Source organism: Octopus bimaculoides, chromosome 23 (assembly GCF_046866305.1).
Source record: "Octopus bimaculoides isolate indiv1 chromosome 23, ASM4686630v1, whole genome shotgun sequence".
Taxonomy (NCBI): domain Eukaryota; kingdom Metazoa; phylum Mollusca; class Cephalopoda; order Octopoda; family Octopodidae; genus Octopus; species Octopus bimaculoides.
In genome coordinates, this window is record NC_142950.1 from 51,185 (window position 1) to 67,500 (window position 16,316).

At 36.3% G+C, this 16,316-nt stretch overlaps 1 protein-coding gene and 1 long non-coding RNA gene across 2 annotated transcripts in view; one reads left to right on the forward strand and one right to left on the reverse strand.

The window, feature by feature from the left end:
* Nucleotides 1-494: 494 nt before the first annotated feature.
* LOC106879458 (uncharacterized) lies at nucleotides 495-4,480 on the forward strand. Its single transcript, XR_001410638.3, has 2 exons — nucleotides 495-634; nucleotides 3,131-4,480. It is a non-coding gene; the product is annotated as an uncharacterized LOC106879458 (long non-coding RNA).
* A 4,631-nt stretch (nucleotides 4,481-9,111) lies between these two features.
* Nucleotides 9,112-16,316, reverse strand: part of LOC106879463 (integrator complex subunit 9) — a 28,007-nt gene continuing 20,802 nt past the window's right edge. The window contains 8 exon segments of the mRNA XM_014929027.3: nucleotides 9,112-9,342; nucleotides 10,462-10,518; nucleotides 12,165-12,275; nucleotides 14,077-14,175; nucleotides 14,774-14,860; nucleotides 15,254-15,334; nucleotides 15,336-15,404; nucleotides 15,795-15,850. Coding sequence (XP_014784513.1) covers nucleotides 9,223-9,342; nucleotides 10,462-10,518; nucleotides 12,165-12,275; nucleotides 14,077-14,175; nucleotides 14,774-14,860; nucleotides 15,254-15,334; nucleotides 15,336-15,404; nucleotides 15,795-15,850 — 680 coding nt within the window. The 3' untranslated portion in view covers nucleotides 9,112-9,222.

Consider the following 16,316-nt stretch of genomic DNA (forward strand, 5'->3'; position numbering starts at 1 on the left):
TATGCCTATCGTTGTCTTATATATTTCTCCTTGTTTTGCACTTACGTGTGTGTATCATATATGTTATATAACTTTTTCTGTTTTTTTTTTTAGTGGGGAAAATTCAGTATACAATTACAAGTTATCCATGAGCACAAACATGCATATATACAAAATCAATCTATTCAGACAATCACAAGCATTCGACGCCTGCCTTAATTAATGAAAAAAGTGGCTAATTTGAATTTCTTTTCTAATCTGTTGTTTTCATGGAGAAATGGTTATAATAGATGAGTTCTTTTCCTAGTTTATCGATAAATAAGGATGTTCGTGTAATTTAAAATTCAATCACGCACGATACAAGGTGCTTTCCAGAAGTCTTGAGACATTTATTAATTTCAAATTACTAAACTCTAATCTCTGCCAGGAAGGATTTATTTTGTCGCGGCGGCGTAACACGCCGTACTATGGTCCACTTGGAACTATTTCCAGCTGTCTGCAGAAGAATACAGATGCGGCAGCTTCCGGCTACGAGTATCGTGCGCGGGAGTTGCAGCTCGGCTGGCGAAGGGTTAGCATCGCATTTTGATACGCAAGCCCGACTCTACACCATGCAACTCTTGGAATCATTGAAGCCACGAAGGACCATCCTTTAGTAAGTCTGTTGAGATTCTTCTTGTCATCCAACACTCGCAATTCTTCATTCTGTTCACCATTTACTTAAAAATTGTTGTAATATCACTTTCAACCTGTTATATGGACTGTTAGATATGTAATTCGTCTGAGTTCATTGTTTCATTGTTGTTGTCTTGTGGGACTGTCGTAGTAAAATGTCATTGATATATATATGGCGGACATGACTTTTGTTTATTCATAACGAACATTGGGTGAGTGCGTTCTTTGTATGTAATTGAACAATAAATATAATACAACCGCTTTCACGAGAGACGATTACTTCTCTCCTGAAATAAAGGATGTTCAGTTCGTTCGTACATTAGATTTCTGAATTTCTTTCAACTTTCTAAATAAAACTCACCCCAGACGACCCGGCCACGCCTCCTTCAATGTGAATCCTCTGGTTCCAATGCACGCCTCGTTGCACTCCAGCTATTTCGTGAAGGCTCCTTAGAAATCCTCAAAACGAAGGTGTCCAGGACTTCGTCACAGCCTCCTTCACCTTCTCATTTGTCTACAAAATGACTGCCTCTGATGTTCCCCTTCATCTTGGAGACAAACAAAAGTCTCAAGAAGCAAGCTCTGAACTATAAAGAGTTTGATGGGATAGTTGTGATGACCATCTCTGTCGAGATGGAATTGTGGACTGATGCATTGTCCTGGTGCAAGGACCACTGACCCGAGGGAAAGAGCTCTGACCTTCCAACACCTCTCACCTCCTCTGGCGTCCTTGAATTTCTTGTACCAGTGAAAAACAGATCCTCGGCTCGGCACAAATTAATCGATAAACAGGCGATAGTATTTCATAAGTTTCTGCAGCGTTTTTGGATCTTTTTTAAAACGGGGGCCACATTTTTCATTAATGTTTTACGTAGTGTTTTTGGTACGGAAAGACTTTCAAACTTCGTATACTTATCTATTTTGTGTTATAGAACAGAAAAATATTTTTGTATTCGAATTTATTTCATGTAAAAAATTGTCTTATTTCGATAATTTCAACCAATCACTGACAAGTATTCAGTTGTTTACATTTACTCCTTTGGCTGATTAAGCGATGTAAAGCGTATTTAATCTCCATACCTTCGTTTTATTTGCTTTAACCCTAACCCTAACCATAGGATTAGGGTTAATTGTTTCAGAATCGTTTGTTTATGTAGTCGGCACTTAATGTATATCGGCTGAATGGACGTCAGTGATTGGTTGAAATTACAGAAATACGACAACTTTCACATGGAATAACTTATGGATTTCTTTTTTCTTAAGAAGACTAAGAGAAAAAGATGTTTTATATGACACATTCTACCAGTGTTCCAAGTTTCAAAGTGTTTCGTTAATGAAACATGTGGCCCCCGTTTTAAAAAAGATCCGCGTTTTTTGTCCAGTTTAACACGAAACTTTATTGCACAGCGAACTTGCAATTTATCTTCACGTCCCGAATGCATTCTGAAAACGTTTCAGCCATGTCGAGCAGTGTTTCATAGGGAATGCTCAATCTGGAACAACAAAAGTTGGCAAGTCAGCTTATTAGATGTATTAGTAATGATATACTAAAGGATATACAATAATCTTGGACAGTTACTACAAGTGCCTCGCCTAAAAATATCCCAAACCTTCTGGGAAGGACCCCTTACAATTTTGTGTGCGCGCGCGCGCGTGTGTATGAATGTTCCTTGACTTGTTTTTATTGATATAGTTTATTATTTCTTCCTTCAATAAGTGACTTCAAACAACTCTCTCTACAAATGAGCTTTCGTATGATAATAAAGCATGGATGTTAGTGAGATGCTTTATGAAATTTAACTAACTTTATATTGAAAACTGAAAGCGCACTTCATGAATAAATAACAGAATGATTTATAAATGAATGTCAGCAAAATTCTTCGTTTTGGAGTGTAACCCAAAGCAATGACAATGTAATAAATTAAAAGACACTAGAAATCTAGGTTAGTTGCTATATATTTTACGAGAAAATTCTTATTAAGCTTTCATTGTTAGACGGCAAAAAAGTGGCGAACTGGCAGAATCGTTAGCACACCGGAAAAAATGCTTAGCGGCATTTCATCCGTCTTTTCGTTTTGAGTTCAAATTCCGCTGAGGTCGACTTTGCCTTTCATCCTTTCGCAGTCCACAAAATTAGCACCAGTTGAACACTGGGGTTGATGTAATCGACTCAACCCCTCATCCAAACCTGCTGCCTGTGTGACAAAAATTTAAATTATTATTATTACTACTACTACTACCAAGCTGGCAGAATCGTTAGCACGCCAGGCAAAAGGCTTAGCCGCATTTCGTCTGCCGATATTCTGAGTTCAAATTCCACTGAGACCAATTTTGCCTTTCATCCTTTCGGGGTCGATGAAATATGTAAGTTACGCACTGGGGTCGATGTAATCTCCTTCCATCAAACTTCAGGCCTTGTGCCTTTTGTAGGAAAGATTATCACTACTACTTATATTATTATTATCACATTTTCCAGGGAAGGACGTCTTTTTGAATGGTTTTAAATCTTGAAGAATCAAAAAATGCAAGAAACATTCTCATGAAGTACTCAACATCCAAGAATCCATCGAACAACAAACCAATCTCAGAACTGTTGTCTATAGAAGTTTAGCCACAAGAGTAAGAAGATAGAACAGGCGACAGCAGCAGCAAATTTGGAGCACCAAAACCTATGTCACCAGGGGCAAAAAGCACGGCACAGTTAAGACTAGCTTCTCTAAAGAGGATTAGGCCAGGAAGTACTCCATAATAACTCTAACGATTGACAAAATACTCATCATCACAATTTCACTTGGCTGAAGGGTAATTAAAATAAAAATAGCCATCGTGCCACCAGAAATAAATATTTGCATGTTGGTGGCACTTAGCCTTTTTGATAGAGAGGGCAAAAACCAACATTCAAAGGACATTTTAATTACCACTTTCTTTCAGTAAAAAGTTATGTAATCTATAAGCAGGTTTTTCCATTCCAGGATAAATGTGTATCATAACAATCTTGGTCTTTGGATTTATTTTGTGTGTTGTAAATTATCCTGTTAGAAACAGCAGCCAAATCTCCCTCATATCAAAACTCACTTTCTTAGAAAACAAGAATACATCACAAGGTGGACCTTGATAAAGTGATTAAGAAAAAAAAAGAAAAAAGACTAGGATGATCAAATGTAGGATTCCTTTGGGGATAAGTTGATCATAGTCAACCTGGATGTTGGGACTAAACAACTGCTACAGTTACAATTTGAGTAAAACAAAAATAAATAAATAAAATGCTGAGACACAAAATGCAATATCTAGAGGAGAGAGAAATGCTGGAGGACATTGCCTGGCTGATTTGCTTGACTGAGTCGAGTAAAAGGATATATGAAAGCAAGATCATTATCAGCCCCCCCCCCCCCCCCCCCGTATAAAATGTGTGTCAAGCAATTAAATACTTAGCATATTAATTTCTAAACACTTTTCTCCCCACACACACTCTCTCTCTCTCTCAGGTTATTCAATAAGCAAAATTTCCAATGAGAAAATTTGCCCCAATTGTTGAGTGTTGACAATTCAAAATTAATTGGCAGTTAATTACTTTTGCTAAAATTAGGGATAGTTATTTCCATTCATTCTTTCTCTGCTCCTCCTCCTCCTCCTCTCTCTCTACTTGCATAGACAGTAATTTTAAGAGAAGATGTCTACATGAAAGACTTCAAGAGAAGTTAGCTGTTAGGCTGCCTTCTCTCACAGCTAAAGAGTTAGCATTCCTTTTGTCATTTAAATAATTCCCATTCCTTAGAGGGAGCCTCTCTAGGGTCATTCACCTACAATAAATAGCAGCCAAATCTCCCTCAAATCACACCCTAAGGAGGTTGATTTGGAAAATGTAGTGTTAGAGGTTCCATATCTAAATAAAAAATAGGACATCTTTGATCTTAAATACACTGAAACAGGGGCAGACATAATGTTAAACAACAATGTGAATGCTTTTAAAGGTCATGGTTTTCCTACCTTTTATATTGAATGTTTCATCAAAATATTTTCCTTTCAGATTTATTCCTTATTAAAGCAGAAATATTGATTAAATACATTTCCCGACTTCTTGTTGTTGTTTAACCCCAGGCCAATCCATGACCATATTACATTTATTCAAACATGTCTAGGATTGTATGACCCCTAACCAGGTTGTTTCCTTCTTTTTCTTTACTTTTGAACCAGTAGATTATCTGATTTGTGAAACATTTTGCTGTTATTTCTACTAAGTTTTTTGGTTTCTTTTTCCAGATACAAGAAATGCTGTATGTTAAAATGGTAAGACGTAATTTGAGGGACGTTGGCTGCTATTTCTAGCATGTTAGCTCTCTATTCTGAGGTTAACTTTCCATATTTCTAAATCATTCTTTCATTACTCTCTTCATAAAATTGGGGTGGTATGAATTTAATATGAAACAATTTCAGCTATTTCCATTGCTCAATGGCCAACTGTCACTTGAAAGTCAACTGGCTCTGTGGTAAATCAACAAATATGGCCTTACAGGCTGAGAAGTTTGCTTGGCATCCATGTGGTTCCAGATTCAACCCCACGACATGACACGTTGGGACAATAAACTGAGAATGGAATTTAGCACATGGATACTGTATGGAATTCTTTTCAAGTGTGTGTGTGTGTGTGTGTGTGTGTGTGCGCACATTTGTTCATTCATCTGATATCTGCTGACTACAAATGGCCATTTCCACGAAGGAGAGTCCAGTCAGTTTCTCTGCTTCTTATTGCAGCTTTGGTCTTTGCTAAGTTAACTTTTACTTCTCCATCTCAAACTTCATTTTCTAATTCTACTCCAGATTCCCCTGCAAGAATGAAGTTATCACCTTATTGTAGTTCCCCCTTTTCTCCTCTTCTTTCTTTATGTAAGCCCCTGCCTCTGAGAGTTTCCAGAACTGCAGGAAAGTGTAATTCATAGAGTAGTAATTGATTATTTAAATTAGAGGACTACTAAATAAATTAGTAGTGGATCTTTTTTAAACCGGGGGCCACATTTTTCATTAACGAAACACTTTGAAATTTGGAACACTGGTAGAATGTGTCATATAAAACATCTTTTTCTCTTCTTAAAAAAAAAAGAAATCCATAAATTATTCCATGTTAAAGTTGTCGTATTTCTGTAATTTCAACCAATCACTGACGTCCATTCAGCCGATATACATTAAGTGCCGACTACATAAACAAACGATTCTGAAACAATTAACCCTAACCCTAACCCTAGGGTTAGGGTTAAAGCAAATTTAAAATGAAAAAAGCAAATAAAACGAAGGTATGGAGATTAAATACGCTTTACATCGCTTAATGAGCCAAAGGAGTAAATGTAAACAACTGAATACTTGTCAGTGATTGGTTGAAATTATCGAAATAAGACAATTTTTTACATGAAATAAATTCGAATACAAAAATATTTTTCTGTTCTATAACACAAAATAGATAAGTATACGAAGTTTGAAAGTCTTTACGTACCAAAAACACTACGTAAAACATTAATGAAAAATGTGGCCCCCGTTTTAAAAAAGATCCTTAGTAGTAATTGATTATTTAAATTAGTGGACTACTAATTAAATTAGTAGTAATTGATTATTTAAATTAGTGGACATGTGCCAGAGCTCACTGCAACCTGACAGGTCTCTTTTACTTGCTTCAGTCCTTGGATTGTGGTCATGCTGGAGCACCACCTTTTAGTTGAGCAAATCAATCCCAGGACTTATTCTTTATAAGCCTAGTACTTATTCTATCGGTCTCTTTTGCCGAACCGCTAAGTTATGGGGATGTAAACACATCACCATTAGTTGTCAAGCAATGTTGGGGGGGGGACAAACAGACACACACACATACATATATATATAAAATATTAGTTATAGAATAAAAACATTAGGTTAACGACTCAACATATCACACTCCCTCAATTAACATATATAAGAAATCCAACATAATCCACCAAACATAAGGAATAAAAAGATATAAAAATAACGTAAGAAAAATAAAATAAATAAAAGAATAAGAAATATATGAGAAGTAAGATGCAAGATATAGAACATATGATATAAAAATTTACACACAAATATATATTTTCAACCGATACCATACAAATAAATTAAGAATAATAAATTTGAGTTAAGGTATAACATAATATACATATATATCATTTCGTAAAAGTTCCAAATCAAGTTAAAGTTAAAATTGATACGATTAAAAATTCAAATATATAATATAGATCGATATAAAATTAAATAAAGAAATGAGGTAAAACAGAATAGTCTATTGGTTAAAAATGAATGACAAAACTTTAAAATGATTTAACATTATTTAGAGTTAAAATATAAAGTTCTATACTTCCCTTGGGTATACTTTATAATTTAAAAACAGCAGACATCAATAGGTAAGTCTGTATCAAGTTTAGTATACACAAGGGATCACAAAAACATGGGTCAAAGGTGAATACAGGCACTAAGCATGTAAAATCCATATCTACTCACCATGTTCAAAAGTTCACAAAACACATGGGTCAAAAGACAAATACAGCACCCAGTAGGTAAAATCCATTTGAACCACCATTTATAAGAGTTCACAAAAAACATGGGTCAAAAAACAAATACAACACCTATGGCCATTTCAGGGGTACACCACTGTATTCTAAACAGAATAGAGTGCAAACTGGTGATGACCCATCCTCGTCAGGGTAAAATTACACACAAATGTCAAGACATGCAAAAAGGGAAAAATTATTTTTAATCTAAGAGCAAATTTATATAGTCAATATGGACCAGCCAGAGACAAGCCTATGCAAATAATGGAAGGAAAAAAAAAAAAACTATTTTAGAATAGTCAAACAGGCTGCAGGATCTAACTCAATCTTCCAGGTTTCAAATCGTCCTAACGTAAACTATTACACTTGTTACTATCTATTGTTTTTATATTTATTTTTGTTTCTATATAGTTTCAAGAAGGTGGAGGAAAACTTATGGTTGCAGAAGGGGATTACTTCAGTGAACTTATTTAAGGTTTTAGGTCCAAAAGACCTGAGTATTGCAAGGGATTCCCTAATACACAATGAGCATTTACTAATATCTGCCTTAAAGTAAGGGGCTCTCGATATAATCGCCCATTCAAGAGAGTACTTTTTATTCTTCTTGTTGAGGTCATGTAGATAAGAGGCGAGTGTATGTTTGATGGATTATGTTGTGTTTCTTATATATGTTAATTGAGGCAGTGTGATATGTTGAGTCGTTAACCTAACGTTTTTATTCTATAACTAATATTTTACTCTTGTCTCAATTATTCTGAGCACTTCTCCTTGCAGCCCTGTATAAAATCTATTAGTTTCCTAATAAGAAACTATTAATATTACATGTATATATATATATATATATATATATATATATATATATATATATATAATATTTACTAAACTACCTCTGACCCATTGGGTCACCAGGAAACTCTGAGTTTCCCAGAAACAGAGTTTTGTTTCTTGAGTATTTTTTCTTTTCCAGGTTATTTCACATGCTCCAAATGAATGTGACATTGAAATCATATGTAAACGGCCCCTTTCGTAAGAAAAGGAAAGACTTGGCTGCTATTTCTTGCATGCCCTGCAGCCACGTAACAGGTATTTTGGGTCCTTTATCACAAACACCTTTTACGTGGTAGAAATAGCAACCAAATCTTTGGAGGTGAGATACATTGAATGCACAAAAAAAAAAAATTATTTCACACCAATGTTACGAATAGTTCTTTTATGAAATATTTACCATATTTTAAAAGTCATTTTCACTTTAAAATACTTTTAAAATATTGTGTTTAACAAAATCGAAAATAGAAACATTTACTGTGAAAAAGAAATTGTATTCTTTCGTTGTCAAAAGTCCGTGTCTAATTGAAAGAATTTCGGAGACAAAAACAGTACAAAAGCCTCTCCTCCTCCGTATGTAAATATCTGCCACTAAAACTTAGCTGTGATGTCTCAAAAAACTTTGTGATTTAATAAATATAGATCAATATAACAAGAACCCAACTGAAATCAGGTGAGTCCATCCATGCACTCTGCTCCTTAAACCAAATCTTTCTTTCCTTGAATAAGAGAAGGAGTTACAATTTCACAGCTAATCCTTTGTGCATGTTACAGGTCTTGTTCTGAGCTGACCTGGGGTTATACAAGGAAAGACACGTCCTATTTTTCCTACCTACACTATTAAGAAAAGAATGATGCATGATGAAGGATGAGATGATTTTTTTATTACAGGTATGTTTGCCAGGTCAAGGAAGATCTGAAACTAAACAACAAAAACATGCAATAGAATAGTATAGAACCCAATTGAAAGGATGCACTCTCTCTCTCTCTCATTCATTTCTTGCCATGAAGCCAGAGCTAAGCACTGCCTCAATGAATCTCTCGGGTTCTTCTTAACATATTTACAGACAACTAGAATACAATATTACTTTAAAACAAAATAATTTATTATAAATGATTCGTGTAAAGTTTTAATGGTTTTATGAAAAAACAAAAAAAATGTGAAATGATGCATGAAAGAGGGAGAGTGTTTAATTTAAAACTTGGACAAACATTTCAGTAATGTGTCTCGGATCTTTATGCGAATCGGCTCATTTCCTTCACAGATGATATGGGTTGATTCTGGCTCGATTTGTATGAGGGTATCTTCATTAGGCTACAAAACAAACAGCATGAACACACTATACAGAAACATTAAAGAAAGGACTACTCGAGTTAAAATTGATTTCTAAGAGAGACACTAAGGCCACAAATTTCATGCGAGTGCACAGGAGTCTCTGTTAGTAAATCTATATAATTAGTAAGTCTATATTTTAATGCTTCTCATCTCAAAGATGAAAAGCAACGTTGACCTTGATGGTATCTGAGTTCAGACACTCAAAGGAACTGTAACTAATTTATGTCTGCAGAGTATTATGTCCAAAAAATAAAATTAGTAATAGAAGTTAAGGTAGTTTGCTAGCAGATAAAATACAGCAAGCCCCAGAATACATCAACTGCACCTTGGTTTGAACTTCAAATGCTTAGGATGGCATCTTTGGTTGAGAAAACATGTAAAGCAGTAGACAGTGGTTTTCTTCAACTATTTTTTAACTTATTTTTCTAGCTTTGTCAGTTGTTAAGGTCACTTCACAACTGTATTGTCTGAGGTTTGATCCCAGAACACAGCCCCTTGGGCAAGTGTAATCTTACAGATTGATCAATGCCTTATGAGTGGAATTTAGGAGACAGAAACTGAGTAGAAGCCTCTCGAGTGTGTGTGTGCATATATATCAATGTGATATGAATATCTTAGATTTAGGAAAGGTACAAAGGCTTAGCAACAGGAAGGGGATCCATCTGTAAGACCACAGCCTCAGAAAAACTGTTTAACCCATGCCAGCATTGAAAATCAAATGCAAAGCAATGATGATGATGATGATTTATCTAGATACATCTTTCACCACTGTAAATATGAGCCATATTACCAAAATTTGATGCTTTCAAAGAAAAATACTTTGAGGTAATTGATTCACCTAAGTTGCACATCTCACCATCAAAAATACAATGAAGCAGAGATTGAGTTCTTCAATTCTTGTAACTGACAAAGCTTTTGCTCACAAGTTACAATATGTTTTGAAAATAGATAAACAAAATAACTTAATAGAGTGTATAAAACTCAAACTTTTCCAATCCTTTTCCTTGTGAAATAAGAACACATACAGACAGATGGTTGTTGTTGTTGTACAATCAAACTGTAAAATTCCGTTAAGCAGTAGAAAAATAAATGATTTACCAAATGTATAATGGAACCATCTCCAGCCTCTTCCAACTTCACATCTGTAATTCCATTCTGGAAGATTAAATTTTTTAAATGGATAAGGGGGTAAACACACTAATATAAAAGAATAATAAAATATACACATTTCAATGATTTGTTTTACATTGTTCACTCCAAGTGATCTATGATCAACCTAAACTATAAAGAAAACTGCTCCAGCCATGACCATCCTAACATTTTTTTTTCAGATACTTATCTTAGGACTACATTCTCTAACATTATCATAATTTCTTCTAAGACAGTCAAGTGAAATTTGGTTGCTATTGCTAGCAAATTGTGTGACCATATAGAAGTCCCTTCGTTAGCTGGCGTGGACTCACTGAAACATAACATGGTCCATGTCTTATTACTGGTACTGCACTTTGCAAAGATAGTCTTTCTTTTTTTTACTCAAGAAGGAAGGATAACATTTATGAAACTTTGGGGGGGGGGGGGTTCTAGGACAAACGTGAGGGAGTTCTCAGCCGGCCAGCAGCCCGGCCTATATGCTTCAATAGGGTATGTATGCCAATTAAGGTGCCCAAAGGCCAGATTGTGGTGTTAGGTTGGGCAACAGATTAAGTTTACCAAGCAAGAATAGGAAGAGTGCTCTTCAGAGAACTTCTACATGGGTTGTGACCACCAAATTTCTTACATCAGGCTTTACTGGACCTGAGACTAAGGCAGAGATTCTTTGCCCAAATTATTACAGAGAGGGTTGAATCTCAAAACCTTGTCATTTCAAAGCAAACTAATAAACCAACATAGCCAGACATGTGCCATAGAATTTCAACTTTTCCAGTTTTGATAACATTAAAAGGATGAGACACCCATCCCCAAAATGACAACTACTCCTCAGAAGAGTTTTAGAGTGACCATGAATGAGGTTTAAGACATTTGGAGTCTTCCTACGAGAGATAGAAATGAAGAATAAACCGGTTTTTACACTTATCAGTAGCATGATTAAAATAAAAAAATAAAGATAAAGGCTTTCATATAATATTCTTTAAATATATTCAAACAATGGCTTATTCAAGAAAAAACAGCCTCAGATTACTGGAAATTATGAACTTGTCAGTTATAATATATTAAAGAATACACTGTATCTGTATATGAAGTTTGTAATTGATCATGTCTCAGTGAATCCACAAAAATTTTATACACACACAATGTGTGTGTGTGTGTGTTCTGATTATTTTGCCACTGCCACCACCACTGCAGCAAACATATCAACAAAGAAACCACTATGTTGTATCATGATCTGCTAAAAGTACATAAATCACTTCCAAATCCCATCATGCCCTTCTAGGTAAGAACGTGCAGAATAACCTGTTTCTGAGTACAGTCTGCCTTCCAAAAATAAAAAAAAAAATAAAAAAAGATCAATGACCAAATTTTCTTCAAGGTACAAAAAAAAAGGAAACATTTATTAATGTAATTTAAGATACCCTATGCCTGAAGAAAAGATACGTCATGGCTGAAAGGCTTATGACAATAGGCCTAGGGCAAAACAATGATCTGCATAAATGTGGTACAAGACAGACAGACATTTTCCATTGATTGCCAAAGGATATGTCTTTCAAATACCTGGGGCTTATTATTTTCTTACAGGAATATTGTGAACGTTGGAAGTTTATATTTCACAGGTACTTTAAAGAGAATACAATAAAGATATTAACCTCAGTCAAAGCATCTACAAATCTCTTAATGTTAAGAGTTCCCCAGAGGTAACTGAGGGCTGCACCACTAGTCTTCAGCTTCTTTTTTACTGCTACATCATCTGGTATAGGCTGAGACAAAAAACAAAACATAAAGGAAATAATTACAAAAAAAAAACAAGACAGAAGAGTAAAAATCAAACAACAAAACTGCGTTAGTGAATTTTCCTTAAGACAAAGGCAATCATCATCATCGTTTAACATCCATTTTCCGTGCTGGCATGGGTTGGACGGTTTGACTGAGGGCTGGCAAGCCAGAAGGCTGCACCAGGCAATAATCCGATCTGGCAATGTTTCTACAGCTGGATGCCCTTCTTAACATCAACCACTCCAAGAGTGTAGTGGGTGCTTTTTACATGCTACCGGCACAGGGGCCAGTCAAGTGGTACTGGCATCAGCCATGCTTTTTACGTACCATGGGTACAGGATCAGTCAGCCAGCACTAGCATCGACCACACTCGAATGGTGCATTTTACGTGCCACCAGCATGGGTACCAATCAAGTGGTACTGTAATCGGTCACAAAGATTTCACTGGCCTCACCAGGTCTTCGCAAGCACAGTTTATTGCCCAGTGATTGAAGGGTACTCTTAAACGGGCCGGTTATGCTGCACTGGCATAGGCCACGGATTATGGTCTCACTTGGTTTGCCTGGTCTTCTCAAGCACAGCATATTTCCAAAGGTCTTGGGCACTTGTCATTGCCTCCATGAAGCCCAACGTTTGAAGGTCGTACTTCACCATCTCATCCCAGGTCTTCCTGGGTCTACCTCTTCCACAGGTTCCCTCCACTTTTAGGGTGTGACACTTTTTTGCACAGCTATCCTCATCCATTCGTACCACATGACCATACCAGCACAGTCATCTCTCTTGCACCCCACATCTGATGCTTCTTAGGTCCAACTTTTCTCTCAAGGTGCTTACAATCTGTCATGTATGCACACTGACATTACACATCCAATGGATCATACTAGCTTCATTCCTTGCAAGCTTACACATGTCCTCAGCAGTCACAGCCCATGTTTCACTGCCATGTAGCATGGCTGTTTGCATACATGCGTCATAGTCTACCTTTTATTCTGAGCGAGAGGCCCTTTGTCACCAGCAGAGGTAGGAGCTCTCTGAACTTTGCCCAGGCTATTCTTATTCTAGCATTCACCCTCGCTACTGACTTGATCACCTAGGTAACAGAAGCTATCGGCTCCTTCTAGTTCTACCCCCTGTCATGTGACTGAAGTTGCCTTCTGCACATTTTCAGTGTTTATTGCTCCTGTGCATTTGCCACATACAAAAACTATCTTCCTAGTTAGCCTTCCTTTGATATTGCTGCACCTCTTATGTGTCCATAGCTTACACCAGGTACATCTTATGGAGTTTCTATCAATGCCTTTTCTACAGATCAAGCAGGGCCATCTACCTGAAGGGGTTTGTGATTTGTCTGCCTTCCTACTTATTAAGACTTTGGTTTTAGCTAGGTTGACTCTAAGGCCCTTCGATTCCAGGCCTCGCTTCCACACCTGAAACTTCTCCTCTAGTTCTGATAGTGACTCATCTATTAGAGCAAGGTCATCAGCAAAGAGAAGCTCCCAGGGGTATCTTGTCTTGAATTCCTCTGTTATTGCTTGGAGGACTGTGATGACTAAGAGGGGGCTGACGACTGATCCTTACTCTGGGTTCATCTGGCCTCTGGACAGGTCCTATTTTTGTCTTATTGGAGTCTAGCAACCCTAGCCTGGGGATGACAGTTTAGTTGCCAATGATCTAACCATATAATTGGTTGTACATGTTGCCAACAGCAACCTGAAATAGACATAATAGTACACAATACATGTGCATATGCAACACACATGCAGGGACACAAGACAATTTACAAACCTCTAAGACATTTTTATTATCTTTTCCCATGATGCATCCTGTAACCATGGTGATCAAAGATCCTGGTTTTACTTCCACTGGTTCCAAGGTTGATGCCAACTACAATTAAAAAACAAAAAAAGGTTAGAATATAAAAAGGATGGCCTTTTGGAAGAAATGAGTGTATAATTTTGTATACATACACAAGTGTGTGAGTGTATGAATCTTGCTCACACACATACCTACAAGTCTGTATGTGTTTGTTTTAAGTCAGTGAGACTAAGGTAAAACTTAGCTATCCAATAAATAAAGATCAATGAAATCAGTACCAAAGAGTTAGGATCAATATAATTAAATAAAACCCTTGAAGGCAAGAGCTCTAAGCATGGCTGCATTTCTACGATTGAAACCAATAAAAGAATAAAAGAGGTCTCCATTTGTTGATATGATGTGGGTGGGTTTGTTCCACAATGACATGGTTGTTCCAACTGAATATGACTTTTGCAAAAAATAGCATACAATGAGATCTCAGAACTATGTGATTGTGAAGGAAATTTCTTAATGGATATAGCTATAGCTTGTTCCCATTCGAAGTATTTAAAGAGGTGAATGCCAGTAACATACATACAATCTCTTCTTTTTACAACTGTATTGAAGCAAGAATATTATTATTATTATTATTATTAAGAAACTATTTTGACTCTTGTTAAAGATTTACCCGTGGATGTATTTCAATTCTTTCAAATTGTCTCTTCACTGGCAGAGAAAGTATTTCTCCTCTCTTGTACGTCAGTGGAGCTGGTTCCTAGAAAACAACATTGAAGAAGATTATGAGAAAAAAAAAAAGAAACAGAAAAGGAAGGAGGGAAGAGAAAGAAAGAATATGAATTTTACTATTCAACGTGTAAAGCTGTATAATGCAAATACACACACATACACTGTAATCTAGTTGTCTCTCTCTCTCTCTCTCTCTCTCTCTCTCTGATAAACACACACGCCTCAGTGAAGCTGGTTGCTGAGAGATAACATTAAGGAAGATTGAGTAAAAGATGCTGAATAGAAAAGAATATAAAACATAAAAGGATGGAAAGGAAAAAATTAAGAAAATACATTAAGAGACGAACAGTTTGGCAGAGCTGTGAATCAGACTTCAAGTTTATTTGAAAATTAATTATGGAAACAAATTTTTTTCAATTACCCATTCAATAGTTAAGTCTGTCCGCATGGGTGCTACATGAGGTGGAGTGATGTAGTCTTCAGCCAACACCAGGTGAAGGGGGTCTCAAGTCCTTAATCAGTTTATTGGCTTGACTGAAGCTTAAGCTAATATCAATTGGGCAGTAACAGACCTTCAAGAACAAAAAATTAAGACAAATTTCAAAATACAGAATTTCATATAAATAAATAAGTGATTTATAACAAAGGAACTGGGGCACAAATTTAGAGGTGCATACAGTCAATTAAGATTCATCGATACTAATTTTATCAACCTCCAGAATTTAACAACACAACATCTGATCTCTGCTTTCCTCTCAAACAGAGTACAAGAGAAAAAAAGAAATAAATCCGGTCAAGTGAGATTGAGTGGAGGCTTTTGGCGTAAAAGCCAAGAGAACCTAAAAGAATGGAAGAGAGAGCATGTCAGTGGAGCTTATCAATTAGAAACACAAAGTTTAAATAAGACATTGAATACTTTGCATCGAAATTTAAGAAAGAAACAGTAATAAACAAAAACTCACTCTCATTGCCAATGGCTGGTAAGGTGCCAGAGCTTCTAAATATGGAAAATCTGGTTCTGAAATATTACAGACAATATAAAGCATTGATGTAAGACTGTTAGTAATTGTTGGTGCGAGTGCTGCTCTTGTTTTTAACTTCAGGTCAGTTCTCATCAAGCAGACTTATGAACAAAAGCATTCTAACCATGAACAGCTTGTCCTTTTCTCCTTATCTCTTCACACTCTTATGGAACATCCCCCTCTATCCCCTCTGTCTACTTATACTCCCCCACCTCCAATGTTCCCTGTGGGTAGGCCCCCCAATACATCTCCAACACCATTTATTTCTCTCTCTATCTTTCTTTCTAACTCTTTCCCACCTTCCTCGTCCTACTGGGGTAGTCTATCTCCCCAACGATAACACAACTATCCCTATCCTTCTATTATACACTAAGCTCTTGCCTGGCACAAAGCCCCTTTCCTCGGTTCTATGAGATCTTTGTCTTGTATGTTACTTAGTGACCCTGCACGTATTGGCTGCAC